Source organism: Heloderma suspectum, chromosome 3 (assembly GCF_057233095.1).
Source record: "Heloderma suspectum isolate Gila_16-S chromosome 3, 16-S_ref, whole genome shotgun sequence".
NCBI lineage: Eukaryota > Metazoa > Chordata > Lepidosauria > Squamata > Helodermatidae > Heloderma > Heloderma suspectum.
The window spans coordinates 91,885,935-91,901,598 of record NC_139460.1 but is presented as its reverse complement, the minus strand read 5'-3'; the positions used below and the strand labels follow the sequence as shown (position 1 = coordinate 91,901,598).

Sequence of the window (15,664 nt, the reverse complement as noted above, 5' to 3'; positions counted from 1 at the left end):
CCCCCCACACACACCCAAATTCATTAAGGGAAAGGTGATATAGCCACACAGTGTTTTTTCAGTGGTAGCTCCTCCCTTGGCTTAATCATTCCAGAATCAATGAAGTTACGTGGAAGCTTTCATTGTGCTTCAGAACTATGAACCAGATTGATCGTTCTCTTCATTTTCACCTTTCCTCTTGGAGTAACGTGGCTCAAATCCTGATTTCAATCAGGCCATAATTTGCTTTCCACAGGCCACATCTGGAAGTGACTATATAGCACAAACAAGGAACTGCCTCAAGAGGTTTTCTGGGGGAAGAACATGATTGTTGAAGCCCATAGACAAAGGGCCCAGGGAGGTGCATGGTACAGCTACTGTAGGCAGTTCAGAGTTGAGTAGGCTGAAGAGACTTAGCAGAACAGAGTAAAAAAGAAACCCGTCTACTGATTTCAGTCTAGGGATGTCGGAGAATTTCTCCACGAATCTCCGGGAGGCCGAATGCCAACGCATTCGGCCCCCCGAAATTGGTGGGGAAATTCTCCCCCCCCCCGGGATGGGACTTACCTCGTGCGAATGTCCCTCTTGGCGGTGGGTCCCAGCGGCGGTTCGGCGGCGGCGGCCGGTCTTCTGACTGGCTGCCGCTGCCGCCATTACGAAGTAAAAAAAAAAACACGTGATAGGCTATGTAAATCTTTACGTAGACTATCACAGCTAGATTTTCAAAGTCAGCCGTGACAGGCTACGTAAATCTTTACGTAGCCTATCACGGCTGCCTTTGAAAAAAAAAAGCGTGTACGCAAATGGCGGCGCCCATGGGCACCATTTGCGTTCCTTATTTGGGCACAGGTAGTCTACGTAAAGATTTACGTAGACTACGGCGAAAATAAGGGCAACGCTGCTATCGCGGCTGACTTTGAAAATCTAGCCGTGATAGGCTACGTAAATCTTTACGTAGCCTATCACGTTTTTTTTTTAAAAAAAACTTTACTTTGTTTTTCACGGCCGGAGAGGTGGGGCACTCCCCTCCGGCCAGAATTTCGGCGGGGAGGGATGGGGCGCCTCCCCCCTGGCCAGAATTTCGGGGGGAGAAACGGAGCGCCTCCCCCCCCACACCGAAAAAAGCTGCAGGACCAGGTAAGGGACTTTCGTCCATCCTTAGTCACTACTAGCTCAGATCACATCAACATATATATGGAGTTGGGATTTTTTGCCACAACCCGCATCACTTTACACTTGCTTACATCGAACCACATTTGGCATTTTGATGCCGATTCTCCCAGTTTGGAGAGATCATTTGGAGTGCTTTGCAATCCCTTTTTGTTTGTACCACCCTAGATAATTTGGTGACATCATCAAACTTTTCCACCCCACTGCTCACTAATTCCAGATCATTTATGAACAAGTTAAAATATTAGATCCCTGTGGGACTCCTCAATTTACATCCCTCCACTGTAGTAATTTACAATTTAACCAGCAACAATAATGGATGAAAGAAATATGTATGTACATCAAGGGCACTTGTGTGTCTTATTCTAACTCCGTTGGGCATTCCTTCCCCCAGTTATCACCAGGCAGCAGCCGTTACACTGGGCTGCAGCAGAGGGAGGTGGGAACAGGCCATTCCATCAGCTCTGCTGAAAGATCATGTCCAACCATCAGGCTTCTCATTTCCCTGAACTGTTTCCATTCCAAAGGGGCACAAGAACTACCGTTTAACTTTAGGAATGATTGCCTATTTGTTTTTTTCCTCTTCCCTCCCATCCCGTCTTCCTTTTGTGTCGTGTCTTTTTGATTGTCAGCATTTAAGCAGGTTCTGTTTTGTTTTTATTGATTGTATGTAAACCACTCAGGGAGCGTTTTTGGCTGAAGAGCAAGGTAAAAAACGCTTTAAGTAAATAAAACAATGAACTCTCTTAAAAATAATCATCTGCCTCCACTCCAGCCCTATACACCTGGATCAACCCACACCATTCCCTGAAGGGATTGTTACCCTAGAGCTGGCCTCAACACCTTTTATCCATGGTTGGGATGGTGCAGTAAAAGGGAAGACTAGAGGGAGATGGAACCTTGTGTGTGCAAAAGACTCCGGATCTGTATGTAAGTAAGAACGTGGGAGAGCAAATGCATGTGTGTAGCGTCTTATCTTAGGATCAAATGAGGACAGAGCCAAAAGTAGTAGTCCCATTTAGTTTTATCACATGAATGTTATCTCAGGAAATCTCCAGCAGATACTGAGCTGAAATGCGAGCTTGATTTTCTCAGCAACACACAATTTTTGCAACGGCAAAACAATAAACATGTTCTTGTTTCTTAAAGTGCACTGCCAGGCATTTCACAATTCCTATATCTCATTAATGCTGCAATTATTTGGTAGAAGCCAGAAATGCGATGTTGGCAGCAGTCTATATCAACTCCAGTCCTATTTAGGGGAGAAATGCAGTTAAATGTGAAGTATGCAGATTTTATTTCTGCATTGCATTTGTTTGGGAAGATTTTTCTTTTTAATCTGAAAATTTAAAATTTCAAACAAAGATGGTACAGAGTCTCTGTCTCTCCCAAAGCCAGTTCCTGACTCCCATTACTTGGTTGTTATAGCCAAGAAACAGACAGCAGGGCAGGGCTTTGGGCTAACCATGAGATTCTGTTGAATTAGAAAAATACATATCCACAATGAGGGTGAATGAATATTATTAATTCTCCAGAAGAATGTGTTTCCAATTAAATGCAGCATTTGCTCCATGGGTTAACATCTTGACTGGCGGGTTAATCATTTGCCATTTTTTCTCCTCTTTAAGCTCTTCGCAGAAACACATGCCCAGGGAAGGTATCTAGTAAAGCAGAGAAGATTTCAAGAGGGCTTTGTTAGGGCTACTCAAAATGTTTGCAGCAAGAGAGCAAGGTTTTACCCCACGTAGGCCAATACTATGAAATAACTGAATAGATTTCATTATTCAAGAAAGCTGGGGATAAGGCACTTGAGCCTTTTAAAGAATGGACCCACGCAAGAAGGGGGTCCATTTAGTAGCACAAATGGGTTGTGGGGTCTGATAACTATGCTGTGGGTTCCTTTCTTCATATGCTTTATGAATAGCATTAAAGATGCTGGTAGCCAAATGCCTCTGCTTCTAGTCCTTTTTCTGGAGTAAAGGAAGGACCAGAGCTCAGGGGTAGAGCATGTGCTTTGGATCAGAGCTGTTGAACCTCAGGCCTGTGGGCCAAGTCTGGCCCACCTGGGGTTCCAATCTGGCCCTGGCCTTGCCGTTATCCCATTCACCCAACCACCAGTCATTTGGTGGTTTCCTGACTTTTTGCTCAGTCCCCCTGCCCCATTCTAAAAGGTTGAAATGCCTCTCCTAAGGCTTGGTTAGTAGCAGTAAGAGCATGAAGCTAAAATATGCTGGTATGTTTTGGTATTTGGGGCCGGCTTATTTTGTCTTTGGCCTCGCCTCCTTTTGGCTTTGATCTTGCTCACCACTGGAACGAGGCCCCTGAGAGCTTCTCCAAAATGGGATGCGTCCCTTGGGCTGAAAGAGGTTCAACAGCCCTGCTTTGGATGCTAAAGGTACCAAGTTTGATTCCTGGCATCTCCAGTTAAAAGGATCAAATAAGAGCTGTTGAGAATGATATCTGTCTGAAATCCAGGGGATCTGTTGCTAGACTGACAAACTGTCTGATGAAGTAAAAGACAGCTGTCTATATTCCTAATAGTGAATAGACACACATTACCGGTATGAATGAAAAGCGGGGACTACCAAATCTTAATTTTTGGAGACTATGCACAAAACAGGGGAAAACAAGCAGAAATAACCAATTTATTGATAGTAGCATATCATGTCTTACCTTTCGAACAGACTGGGCAAAGGCATTGCTCTCCCTGGCTGGGAGACCCAATAACGGCCGGGTGAAGGAATCCAGAGATGCGCCATGGCCAACGATCAGGATGGTGCCTATTGTTAGAAGGTAGCTTTTTAGAATGGTATATTAAAGTACAGGGTGCGAATTGTCCTAGATGATAGTTGAGTGCATTCAGACCTATGTAGATTCCAGACCTGCTATATTTTAGCAGCCATATAGAATAAGTTCATATGGCAAATCTTTGCTTCTGATTCTGTTCACTAAAGATACAAGGTAATGAAATCAAGAATTACCATAGAGTTACCTTCAGTTGCACAGGTGTCAACCATCTGTTTTATACTCGCAGAGCATCTGTTAATATAGTCCTCATAGCCTTCGGATGGCATCAGGGAAGAAAGAGGAAAAGTACATCTGTTAACAAAACCATTGCCTGGTTAACATTTGTTGGATCACAGCAACCCTTAAATCTGAATCATGTGAATGTCAGTCCCTGCTTCGATCCTGCTTGGTGGCCTTGAGAACACTGTCGCCCTTAGATCTCCACATGTTTCCTGATGTACACATGGAGCTCCTGTACAAGTGGGATTTAATGGAGGGGGCAGCATGTGCTTGCATCTTTTTGTACACGCAGAGCTGCTTCATCCACTGAACTGAATGTCTGGGCAAATGGAGCATGTGAGGAAGCTCCATTTGCCTATCAGAGCTCCCATACCTCCGAGAAGTTGGTGAGCTGGGATCACCATCCTTCAGTGTCCATTCCTCTGATGTAGAACTGGAATTGTATATCCTGATGTTGAAAGGATCAGTGATCAAGCGCTGCAAAGTGCTTTGCAGCCTGAAAGTCCCACAGAGCACTTTCCTGGGATTAGAAGCCTTGGATTTTCCCATGATGCTGAACTGTTTTCTTTGCCCCTTACATTGCCATTGGCAGAATCAGCTGCCATAAGATAAAGTGATGACCAACAACGCAGCTGGCATTTGAAAAGGACTACACAGATGCATGAAGGCTTGGCCCTCTAAAGGCGATTAGCCAGAAGAGCTGAGAAAATTGAACTGCTGCCTTCATAGGCCAGTGGAGGCTGGTGGCTCCTTTTTCAGTGGGGCAGTAGATCCGGTCTGGGTTTCAGTCAGAACTCTCAAGAAGCTACCCAAAGTGCTGCACCCATTTTGAGGATTGGGTTCAGCATTTTGGATAGCTCCTTTAGAGTTCTGACTGGTTCTGACTGAAACCCAGACCGGATCTACTGCTCCACTGAAATAGGAGCCATCAGCCTCTGCTGTCACAGGCCATATAGCTCTAGAGGCCAGACTAGATGTGACATGTAGGGCACAATCCTATGGCTGACTGGGGCATGCTGGGAGTTGTAGGACTTTATTCTGTCTAAACATGTATGGGATTGCACCCTAAATGTGTTTTTGCATTTAACATGTAGGCTCTAAAAATTCAAATAGCATGAGGAATGTGTGTTATAATTATTGGGATTGCAGCAAGCAGAGATGCAAGAGAAATGTAACCCTTTTCTCCCCTGCTGCAGTCATGAAGCTGGTATTTGCTTTGGAGGGAAATCCCCCATTGGTGCCAACTGAGGATTTCCCAATTCCTCCAAGGCAAATATCATCTTCAGAGGAGGGGTTTTCCTCAAGATTGCAGGAGGGCAAGAAATGGTTGCATTTCCCAGCGACATATATTGTTCCCTGTAACACAAAGTATTTTAGGGTGGCTTGGTCGTGAATGGGTGTCACAAAAGAATTGCTCCTGGTGTGAACCCCCACCCCCGAACGGGTTTGTTGATACAGATCAACACAGCTGCCTGAATTTTCTGATTCTCCTTAGGGGCGTGGCCACAGGGACTCTCATGACGAGTGCCTGCCCTTTAAAATTTACCAATACACCACTATGAGGAATACAGTACAATTATAAGGGATCACACACACACACACACGCACCCATAACACACATATGGCCATCCCAAGCCATTTTTATCAGCTGATCAATTTCCACCATTGGAGCACACATCCTGGATATTTTACAGCGGGATTCCAGGAGCAAGGTACATGGCTTGATCTTGAAGAGGCTTTACAAAAGACCTGCTCCTTGTGTGGACCCCCCCCCCCCGCTAGAACAAGGTACATGACTACAATCAATCCAGCTTCTGTTATTGTTTCCTGTTCCATTTTGGTTTCGCAAACTTTCAGAAACTGTTCTGCAAAATTACATTGCCATGGATGGTAAGGAAACAGAAAATGAAGCATGGTGGTTGACGGAGTGGAATAATAATTATTTTTGTGCAAAACATGCAAACACTTTATGCTTCTTATGAATGCAGTTAGAATCAACATATATTTGAAGGAGTTATTCATGATCTAGAAATGTATTAAACATAGGATCAGAGCTGCTTTGTTTTTAACCTTTTCCCCTTCTCTCTCTTTCTCTCCCCTCACTGCTAGTGGCTGCTCAACCCCAAATGGTTGTTTCTTATGTATTTCTTTTAAAACTCAAGTGCATTTCATACAGCTTGCTACTAACCATAGATGACATAACATCATGAAATTATACTCTACACTGATAATGCTATTGTTAGTCACCTAATTTAAAATGCACCTTTTAAGACCATTTTGAGTGTACACAATATTTGGCCAAGAGAAAGAGTATTAATAGCTCCTACCAAAACAACAACAACACACCACTAGCTGCAATGGGAACAAGACTGAACTCTTACCTTCCATCTGCTTTCTAACCCATGAACAGGGATAGCGTGTGTTTGTTTTTGCATTGGAAGAGTCCATTCGTCATGGGCTGCAACACAGGATTGCTCTTGGCTCCCCTAGCACCAGCCCAAGAAGACCCTGTCCCCTTAATTTAACGATGCGCATTGACCTCCCTTTGCAATCAGTCACTTGCATCAGCCCTTGGCACTGCTATTTTATCAGGAAGACATCCCTCAAGTGGCACAGAAGCACTGCACACAGGGCTTAAGAATGTAAGAAGAGTGCTGCTGGATCAGACTAAAAGGCACTGCTTCAGGAGAGAGACACTGGGCTCCTTCACTCTGAGCTTTTATCCTGCGAATGAGATTGCTCCTTCATGGAAGTTTGCCGGCTCTTTACATGATGCTGGGATTATTCAAGGCGTCTCCTGCACCAAATGCCCTTTGTTCCATTTTTAAATAGATCGCAGATAACGAGCTATCAAATTACCCTGTTGTGTGTCACTTCAGTTTCCTCCATGAAAAGAGTAAAAGCAGCAAGAAAAGAAGTGAAAGATAATGGAAGACTCTGATGTGGGGAGGAGGAGGGGGAAGGGGGTGGAGGAAAAGGAAGCTCGCGAAAAAGGTAGTCATGATCCTGCATTTAAAACAGAAGCAGAAAGCCCTGTTTTAAATGCAGGGTTTTAGGCTGGCGTAGAGATGCCCGCTGTTCCATCAAAGGTGAGCTATTCCACTTGCTCCCCCCACCCTTACCTAGAAACCTTATAAGAATGGCTGAAGCTGAAGCTCGGAAGACGCTGCTTCAGGGGAAAGACGCTGTTCCAACCAAAGCGACCCCCCTCCACATCTGCTCTGTTCCATCCCACTGCCTGGGAAACCTCATAAAGAGCTGAGGATTATTCCAGCTCTCCTTTGGCATTTTTGCTGATGGGTTTTTGCTTTTAGACAGGAGGAAGGTGTGTTTGGGCATCAGGGTTGTTGTTTTAGTTTTAAATAGTGGTTGCGATATTTCTGCTTTAAATTTGCATTTAGGGTATTGTTTGAATATTGTATTTGCATATTTTTTGTGAGCTGTTTTGGGGGCCTTTTGGCCAAAAGGCAGCTTAGAAATAAAATGTAACACAACATCTACTGTAGTCTGTAGCATCATGTTTCCTATGGTGGCTGCACAGATACTTTCAGAAAGCACATCAGCAGTACACCAAGCTGTGGCGCTCCCTCCCAAGGGAGGCTAGCTTCACTCCCTTTCTGCTGTCCTTCTGTCAGTAGGCAAAGACCACTTTATTCAAGAAGGCCTTTGGCCTGTAAGTGGGTCTGTGGGTTCAGTAGTTTTTGGTTAATTCTGCAATTGTTACATTTTTTCTTGTATTTATGTTATTGTTGTAACCCATTTAAATGATGCCTGTAAGCCACCTTAAGTGCCAGGTTTTGGTAGAAAGGCAGGGGTACAAATCAAATCAAAATCAATCGATCAATAACGGCAACAGCCTTCCAGTGATCTCTGACCACTGGATTCCTGCACTGAGCAGGGAGTTGGACTCAATGGTCTTATAGGGCCCTTCCAATCCTACTATTCTATGATTCCTATGACCACTGACAATTGGTTTTCAGTTGGACAGAAGCAAGTGACAGGCTTGTTACCTACCTCCTGCACTTAATCCTAAGGCCAACAGTAAGTGGTGGGCCTTAGCTTCTAGTGCCAACTCAGCCCTGTGCTAGCAAGAGACTAAAGCAGCCTTCCCCAACCTGCAGCTCTGTAGATGTTTTGGAACTCCCATAAGCCCTAGACAGCTTGGCCAATGGTCAGGAATGCTGAGAGCTGTAGTCCAAAAGATCTGGAGAGCAACAGACTGGGGAATGCTGAACTAAAGCAAGAGCATCACTCCACGCTTGTACAGGGAAGTGAAGCACAGGTGTCCGGTTCTGCCAGGTCTGCCTCTCACAGGATGCTGTAGTACCCACCGGTACTACTGGAGCACATAGGCTTGGGCTGAGTATCTCGGAAGTCGGCTTTCGCTGCATCCATCTAATTCCTGCCTCAAGTAAATGGTTGCTACTAGTGCTAATGATGTGTTGATCTTTACGAGCAATATTCAACAGCTTGAATGGATAATAACTAGTGCTGTGCCAAACCCTGCCCCCTGTTTTGGGGAATTTTCTCTCTCCCTGTGAAAGAGGCATTGCTTTTTCTGTCTCTTTCACAGGGAGGGGGATAATTTTGAGCAATTTTCTCCTTGGGGAGGGGGACAGGGTTTCCACATACCTTTTTAAGTTTAGAAAGAGGCTGAAGGATTTTTTTTTTTAACTTTAAAAAGGCCCTGTGCACTTGCAGCAGCATGAGACTCTTTATAGACAGGCTTCTCCAACCTGGCAGCACTTCTTGAACTCCCATGAAACCATGGGATGTCACCATCTCTCATAGACGTTCAGGAAGAGCTCCTGGGCTGCAGAAGCCTTTCTTCAAAGAGTGCTCGGTTGCCGCAAGCAAGAACAAATGGGACTCTTAGAGCGTTAGAAAAACTCTGATCTTGCTTGCAGCAGAACAGAGCTCTTTGCAGAGAGGCTGGCAGCCCAGCAGGAGTTCCTGAATGGCTCTCTGCAGAAAGCCTCTCTTCAAAGAGCTCAGTGCTGCTGCGAGCAAGAATAGAGTTTTTCTAAAGCCCTAAAAGACCCATTTGTTCTTGCTTTGTGGAGAGACTTCTGCAGCTCCAGAGTGTTTCCTGAATGCCTATGAGAGAGGGTGAGTCATGTGGTCTCATGGGAGTTCAGGAAGAGCTGCCAGGCTGGAGAAGCCTCACCTCTCTATAAAGCGTCCCGGGCTGTTGCAAGTGCAGGGGACATTTTTAAAGTAAAAAAGAAAGAAGACCCCTCAGCTGCCTCCTACGCTTGAAAATGTAAAAAAAAAAAAAAACACCCTTGCCCCTCTCCTCAAGTAGAAAAGTATTCAAAAGTCTCACATCCCCAACCTCTTTCGCTAGAGTTTTGATTTTGTCCCCCCCGCCCCGAACTGCTGAAAAAAAAAGGAAGAATCAAAATATTTGGCACAGCACTATTACCACACAGACTATTACCACAGTTCATCCTGTTAATTTGGTTCGTCACAAAGAGAAGGCATCTAAGTGTTTGTCTGGGTGGTTTCTCTCTGGTAGTCTCCATAACATTTAGACATGATTCAAGTAACACACTGTAACTGTAGCACTTACCTGTATGTGGTATCTATGCTGTAATTGAGCTCAGCCAGTTCTCTCTGTGACATAAAAGAGGGAATAGCTGTGCTTGTCTCCCATTTCGTCCATTCAAAGACTCCAGGTTCTATACAAATCTTAACTTTTTGTTCCAGCTGAAGTCCTGCAATGACCAAAGGAGATGTTTTCACAAAGGAAATGGTTCAGAACTCCATATTTAGGTCTGATGCCTGCATGACTTTACCAGGCCACCCCAGTCACTGCGCTTTCGGCAGGGGCGTTAAAGTAATATGTCAGCAGTGCTCTTTCGCAAGCAGACTCTCCTAGGACCAGCAATGCTGAAAGAGCTGTGGAGTTGGTGGTGGTTGTATTTTGCTTGTGTGACCTTATTTTAATCCAGACCAATCCTTTCCTTAAAACCCTTTTCTAAAACCCATCTCTTGCATCCTGATTCTTATTTACACTTGCTGTTGGTTCCTTGTTTTGTCTATCTTGAATAACATTAGTTAGTTATTAAGGGTGCAGCCCTATGCATGTTTAGACAGAGAAAAAGCCTACAACTCCCAGCATGCCCCAGCCAGCCATGCTGGCTGGGGCATGCTGGGAATTGTAGGCCTTTTCTCTGTCTAAACATGCATAGGATTGCTCCCTAAGTAAGTCACTTCCCTGCAACCCCAAATCCACTGAGGCTGTAGGGGTATTTGATGTAAGTTCAGAGTTAAATACAATTAGGTCTATGTGCCTATCAGTAATAGCATAGTATCAGTCTGACTCTGGCCCAATTTGGACATCACGACAACCCAGGTTTTTTGTTTTTTTAAATGCTCCATCTCTGGGTTGTTTTGTGATGTGTGTGAACCAATGATTCTGGCTTGTCAGGGGGAGAAACAGCCCAGAGTTGGAACCCAAGGTTTAACTCTGGGTTCCAAATCTGGGTTGTCACTCCCCCAATAAGCCTGAGTTCCTAGTTCACACACAACACTAAACAATAGTCGCAGTGGGAGCAGCTAGGCAGCATGTAGTAGCATGCTTGCTCACAACCCAGGGTTTAAAAAAACCTGGGTTGTCATGATGTCTGAACTGAAATGGATGTCTGTGTTCTTTGTTGTATGTGTGTTGTGTGACTGTGTTACACACACACACACACACACACACACACACAGAGTGTTAGTGTGCTCATGCACTATAGAATGTGAAATCTGATGAAACAGGAATATAGCAAATCTCATGGTGTCACCAAAGCAGTTTCTGGGAGGAGAGGGAGAGGTGGCAAGATCAGTTCTCTCCTTCCCAAAACACATGAACTTTAAAAGGCACCTAGCTACACCCAGCTGCCTGAAATTTGGCAGGCTTCATCCCCTCAGAAGGGGCTACTATGCCTGCAAATTTCAACATGGACTATGTTCACTGGGCACAGAATGCTGACTGACTGTTGGGGAATTAAACAAAAAGTGGGGGGACGGGAAATGGAATGAACAAGGCCCTTGGGCAAGACATCCTCAATGGGCCGCCTCCCTCAGTGAGTCGACCTTCTCACTGCCATTTTCACCAGCTGCTATTGCTCCTCATCCTCTCTCTCATTGCTACCATTTGCTTGCTTGACAGGCAGAGAGCCAGGGAGCAAGTAGGCCATGGCATCGACTGCTCCCCCTTCTCACCACTACTGTAATCTGGGTCAGAGCGAGAGGCAGATGAACAAGCAGATTGCAATGGTGAAAGGGAGGAGCAAGTCCCGGGGGCTTGTCAGTGGGCCTCTGCTGGGGTGTAGTTCGCCGAAGTTACCCAACCATGCCTATCTTTGATACCGGCCCTGGAATGGACTCGTGTCTGGAATCCTGAACTCCAAACTGCATCATTTGTGACAAGTCCCTCTTGTGAGAGACAAAAGGGCATCCATAGCATCACCAGTGAAAGTTTCCTTAGCCTGTAGCAACAACCACCTCAAAACTGTCCGTCTCTCCCCCCCCCCCCGCGACCTTAAAAAAACCTGTTGGAGGGCAAATGCTGGCAAGGTACAGACCACTTCAGAAGCAATTGGTTCAAAATATTGCTCCTTTCAGAAAGGCTCACCTACCTTCCAACACCTGCTGAGCAGTTTGGATACAACGCAGTGCTGGAGAAGAGTATACACAGCTTACCATCACTTCATTCTCTAGCAGGGCTTCACCTGGTAGTGGGAAAAATACCCCCATAAATGGTCCTTCTTCACAAAAAGAAGAATGCAAAATATGTTCTCACACACATCAGTTGGTTCCCCCTGCCCCCAATACATTGGCTGCAGACACTTTCATTTCCATTTGTATTGTTTCATTTTTTAATATCGAATCTCAGTAGATGGGCTCAAAAGAAATGCTTTCATGAATAAACGACAAGGAGAAGCTACTGGAGTCTTCAGGGTAATTTGGCTGGAATTTGTAAATCTCATTAAATAACTCTGTAATAGATGCTGTGGTAGCCTGAAGATATTTAAGAAAATGCATTCTTAAATGTAAGAAACCAACTTACATGCAACCTCAGTAATGTAAGAAACCAATTTACATGCAACCTGAGAATGAAATGAAATTATGATTTCTGTGGTATTGTTCCTCCACACTAGAGCCCTTTAGAGCTGTTGAGGCAATGCTTTTTCTAGGGATGGATGAGAAATTCATTTCATTTTATTTTTGGTAAGAATCTTACCAAAATTTGCAAAGTACTTCATTATCAGGACAAAAAGAATTTGAGATTAAAAAATCTGAATGTGGAAGAAACTGAAACTGACAAATTCATCCATCCAGGCCCAGGGCTTTGAGTGCTTTGCTCTTAAAAGTCTAGGTCTGAAATTGAATACTACCTATTTAACCATCTTTAACAGCTATATTGCAGGCAGGTTCCTCACGGTCCTTTCCATCCTGAGAATAGCGGTACCTATTCTATTTGGCTGGTATAGATGGGTGATTAGTTCATTTCAGTTCATTTTTTATCAGAATTTACCCAAACTAACAAAGTTCTTCATATTTAGGAGGGAAACAACCTGAGATTTAAAAAAATTCAAATGTGGGAGGAAATTAAACTGACAGGTTTGACCATCTTTTCCACAATTAGCTGGAAGTGGAATTAAAATGGTTTTACCTGGTATTTTTAAACTTTTAAAAGTTTTATATATTATGTTTTTTTAGGTTGTATTTTATGGTTTTAACTGTAAACTGCCCAGAGAGCCTCAGCTACTGGGCAGTATAAAAATGTAATAAATAATAAAAAGAAGAAGAAATGCGGGTTCCACACAAGCATTTCATAGGGCTACATTATATCCAGGAAAGCCTTTCCCTGTGGCCCAAATCCTGTTCAGCAAAGGTTCCCAGTCATACCTGGCATGATGGCCTCAGCATGGTGTTGAAGTACCTCAACACCAACAGGCAGAGAAATGGCAACACCAACTCTGAGGCCATCTCTGCAAGCTCAACCAGGAAGTCTATGGTGCAGTGAGTCAGACAGTACGACAACAGAATCCCATTTCCCCCCGGCATCTACTACAAGGAAAGGACACTCACAACCTTCCACGGACTAGGTACCTATAACAATAGATGGCTTCACTGCAGACAGGACCAAACCCTCCTCCCTGACCTATCCCCTGAAGCTAGCTATCATGAAGCTGGGATCAGGAGGAGCCCAACAAAGGTGCCCTGACATTATGCAGCCTGGTCTTGGTAATACATGCTAGATTGGTGGCCTCCTCCACAATCATATCATGGAAGATGAATGTTCTGTTTGCTGCTGACTTGGCCTCTTATCAAAACTAGCTGGAGGAGAGGGGAGCACCTGAAGATATCTCCTGCATTAACTGGGGCTGCTAGATAAAGCAATAGACCATAACTGTCTGATGTCACATCTATTCTAAACCCTTTGCTGCCTCCCACCTTGCCAATGCCATACCCAAGGACAAATCAACAATTCTAGTTTAAGTGCTGGAAAAATGTGATGTCCCCGTAACCTAAATGCTGCAACGTGGGAAGGCATTTGGATCCCAATCAGCGCTGGCCCAAATGTTAGGCAGAGTGAGGCAGCTGTCTCAGGCAGCAGATGCTGAGGGGCAGGAATGAAGTGTTGGAGGACATTGCTGTGTGTGTGTCACATAGCCTGCTTTGCCCCCCCCCCATGTTAGCGTGCTGCACTCAGGTGCAGTAGAGGATGCTGCACTGTCACCAGTGTTGAAGCAAGATTCAGCTGCCAATCCAGGTGGCTTCTGTATGTGGGCACCATCTTGTCCTTCACCTCAGACGGCAAGTTGTCTTGGTCCGGTTGTGGATCCCATGCAGTAGACAGGCAGCAACAGTTCATAACAGTGGGTTATGAGAAGCAAGGCCCAGAGAATGTTGTTTGAGAGTTTAAATGCCTTCTTTCTGTCTCTCCAACCTCCAATTAATATACTAAGTTGCTTACCAATTAGCCTAGATTGGAATATGCCACAGCATGTTAAAGGAGGATCACATTCATACTCCTTGATGCTATCTTTTCGGTTTGGTAGACTGGAGGGGAAATTTAAGTCTGCTCGATAATATTTTCCTGAAACAAAACAGAATGCTTTACTACCATGAATGTCAAAGCGTTAATCTTGGCAAATCTGCTTCCTACTTTTAATTTTGTTTGTGGTAATTATGACCTAGCTGTCTTTAGAATGCTGCTGCTACTGCTACTACAATCTCAAATTTCTTCTCACATTTCCTCACATTTTTTCATAGAATTCACATTTTCCCCATTTTAGCTTAAGTATCATGAAAACTGATTGCTGTTTCAATTGACTGCTGTTTGAATTCATTTTTTAATTATTATTTTTTTCGTGTGTGTGTGTGTGTGTGTGTGTGTGTGTGTGATCATACGTCACCCTGAGAGCTATTAGCTATAGGGCAACTAAAATAATAAATACATAAATGAAAATCTGTTGCACGTGGCCCCCACCAAAGTGGAGCTTTATGACAGCCAGTGTAGTGTAGTGGTGAGAGTGACGGACTGGGAGCTGGGAGATCCGGGTTCTAGTCCCCATTTGGCCATGGAAGCTCACTGGGTGACTTTGGGCCAGTCACAGACTCTCAGCCCAACCTACCTCACAGGGTTGTTGTTGTGAGGATACAACGGAGAGGAGGTGGATAATGTAAGCCACCTTGGGTTCCTTGCAAGAGGAAAAAAGGTGGGATATAAATGCAATAATAAAAAAATAAAAATAAAAAACTCATGGTGACACCATTGAAAACTCATGGCAAACCTGGGAACTCAGGTTTTGCATGGAGCAGTGGACTAATTGTCTTTGTTTTGTTTGTTACTGTTAACATGATATGTTGCTTTAGGTCAAACCTGCTGTATCAGATCCCCAAACTTCTACCTACCATCTGCACCAAAACACTGCTGTAGCCAAGACTTCCCGAACACCTGATCAATCCTTTCTCCATGGCGAATCACTAACAGGCCTCTTCGGAATGTAGTTTTCCCAGACAGCTGGAAGAAATTGCATTACAACTCTGCTCACTAAATAACAGAAACATTTAGATAATCAGATGTTTAAATGAGCAGAAGTGTTATTTACATGGGTGCTGCACTGACATGATGTCTACAGACTGGTGCTCTAATCAGTTTTACATTACTGCATCAAACCAGTGACACTGACACACACCACTGAGAATGATGCAAGTTCTGCTGATTGTAAGTATGTAGGAGTTGCCTTGCTAAATCAGAACAAAGTCTATCTAGAATCACATTTTGTCTTCAGCAGAAGTTGGCCAGAAGCCTCTAAGAAGCTCACAAGTAGGGTGTGATATAACAGTTTGGTCCCAACATCTGGCAACTGAATATGGATCATTTAGCTTTCATGACTAAGGGAACAATCCTATGGTTGCTAGTCAGCAGCTAGACGGCCATAGGATAGGTCGGTTCCTGGGAAATGACCTTGGAGCCCGCGCTCCG

The 15,664-nt window shown here is 44.4% G+C and overlaps 1 protein-coding gene across 2 annotated transcripts in view; it reads right to left on the bottom strand.

The window, feature by feature from the left end:
* Positions 1 to 2,156: 2,156 nt before the first annotated feature.
* Positions 2,157 to 15,664, bottom strand: part of UBASH3A (ubiquitin associated and SH3 domain containing A) — a 33,520-nt gene continuing 20,012 nt past the window's right edge. The window contains exons 8-14 of one of the 2 annotated variants that reach the window (XR_014789124.1): positions 15,091 to 15,199; positions 14,150 to 14,272; positions 11,805 to 11,897; positions 9,749 to 9,893; positions 4,131 to 4,248; positions 3,823 to 3,929; positions 2,157 to 2,810 (exon numbers count right to left, since the gene is read on the bottom strand). Coding sequence is in view for 1 of the 2 variants with exons in the window: in XM_084843806.1 (XP_084699932.1) it covers positions 2,673 to 2,810; positions 3,823 to 3,929; positions 4,142 to 4,248; positions 9,749 to 9,893; positions 11,805 to 11,897; positions 14,150 to 14,272; positions 15,091 to 15,199 (822 nt within the window). In the remaining variant the exon portion in view is untranslated. The remainder of the gene's footprint in view (positions 2,811 to 3,822; positions 3,930 to 4,130; positions 4,249 to 9,748; positions 9,894 to 11,804; positions 11,898 to 14,149; positions 14,273 to 15,090; positions 15,200 to 15,664) is intronic. The other variant, XM_084843806.1, reaches the window with a different exon arrangement.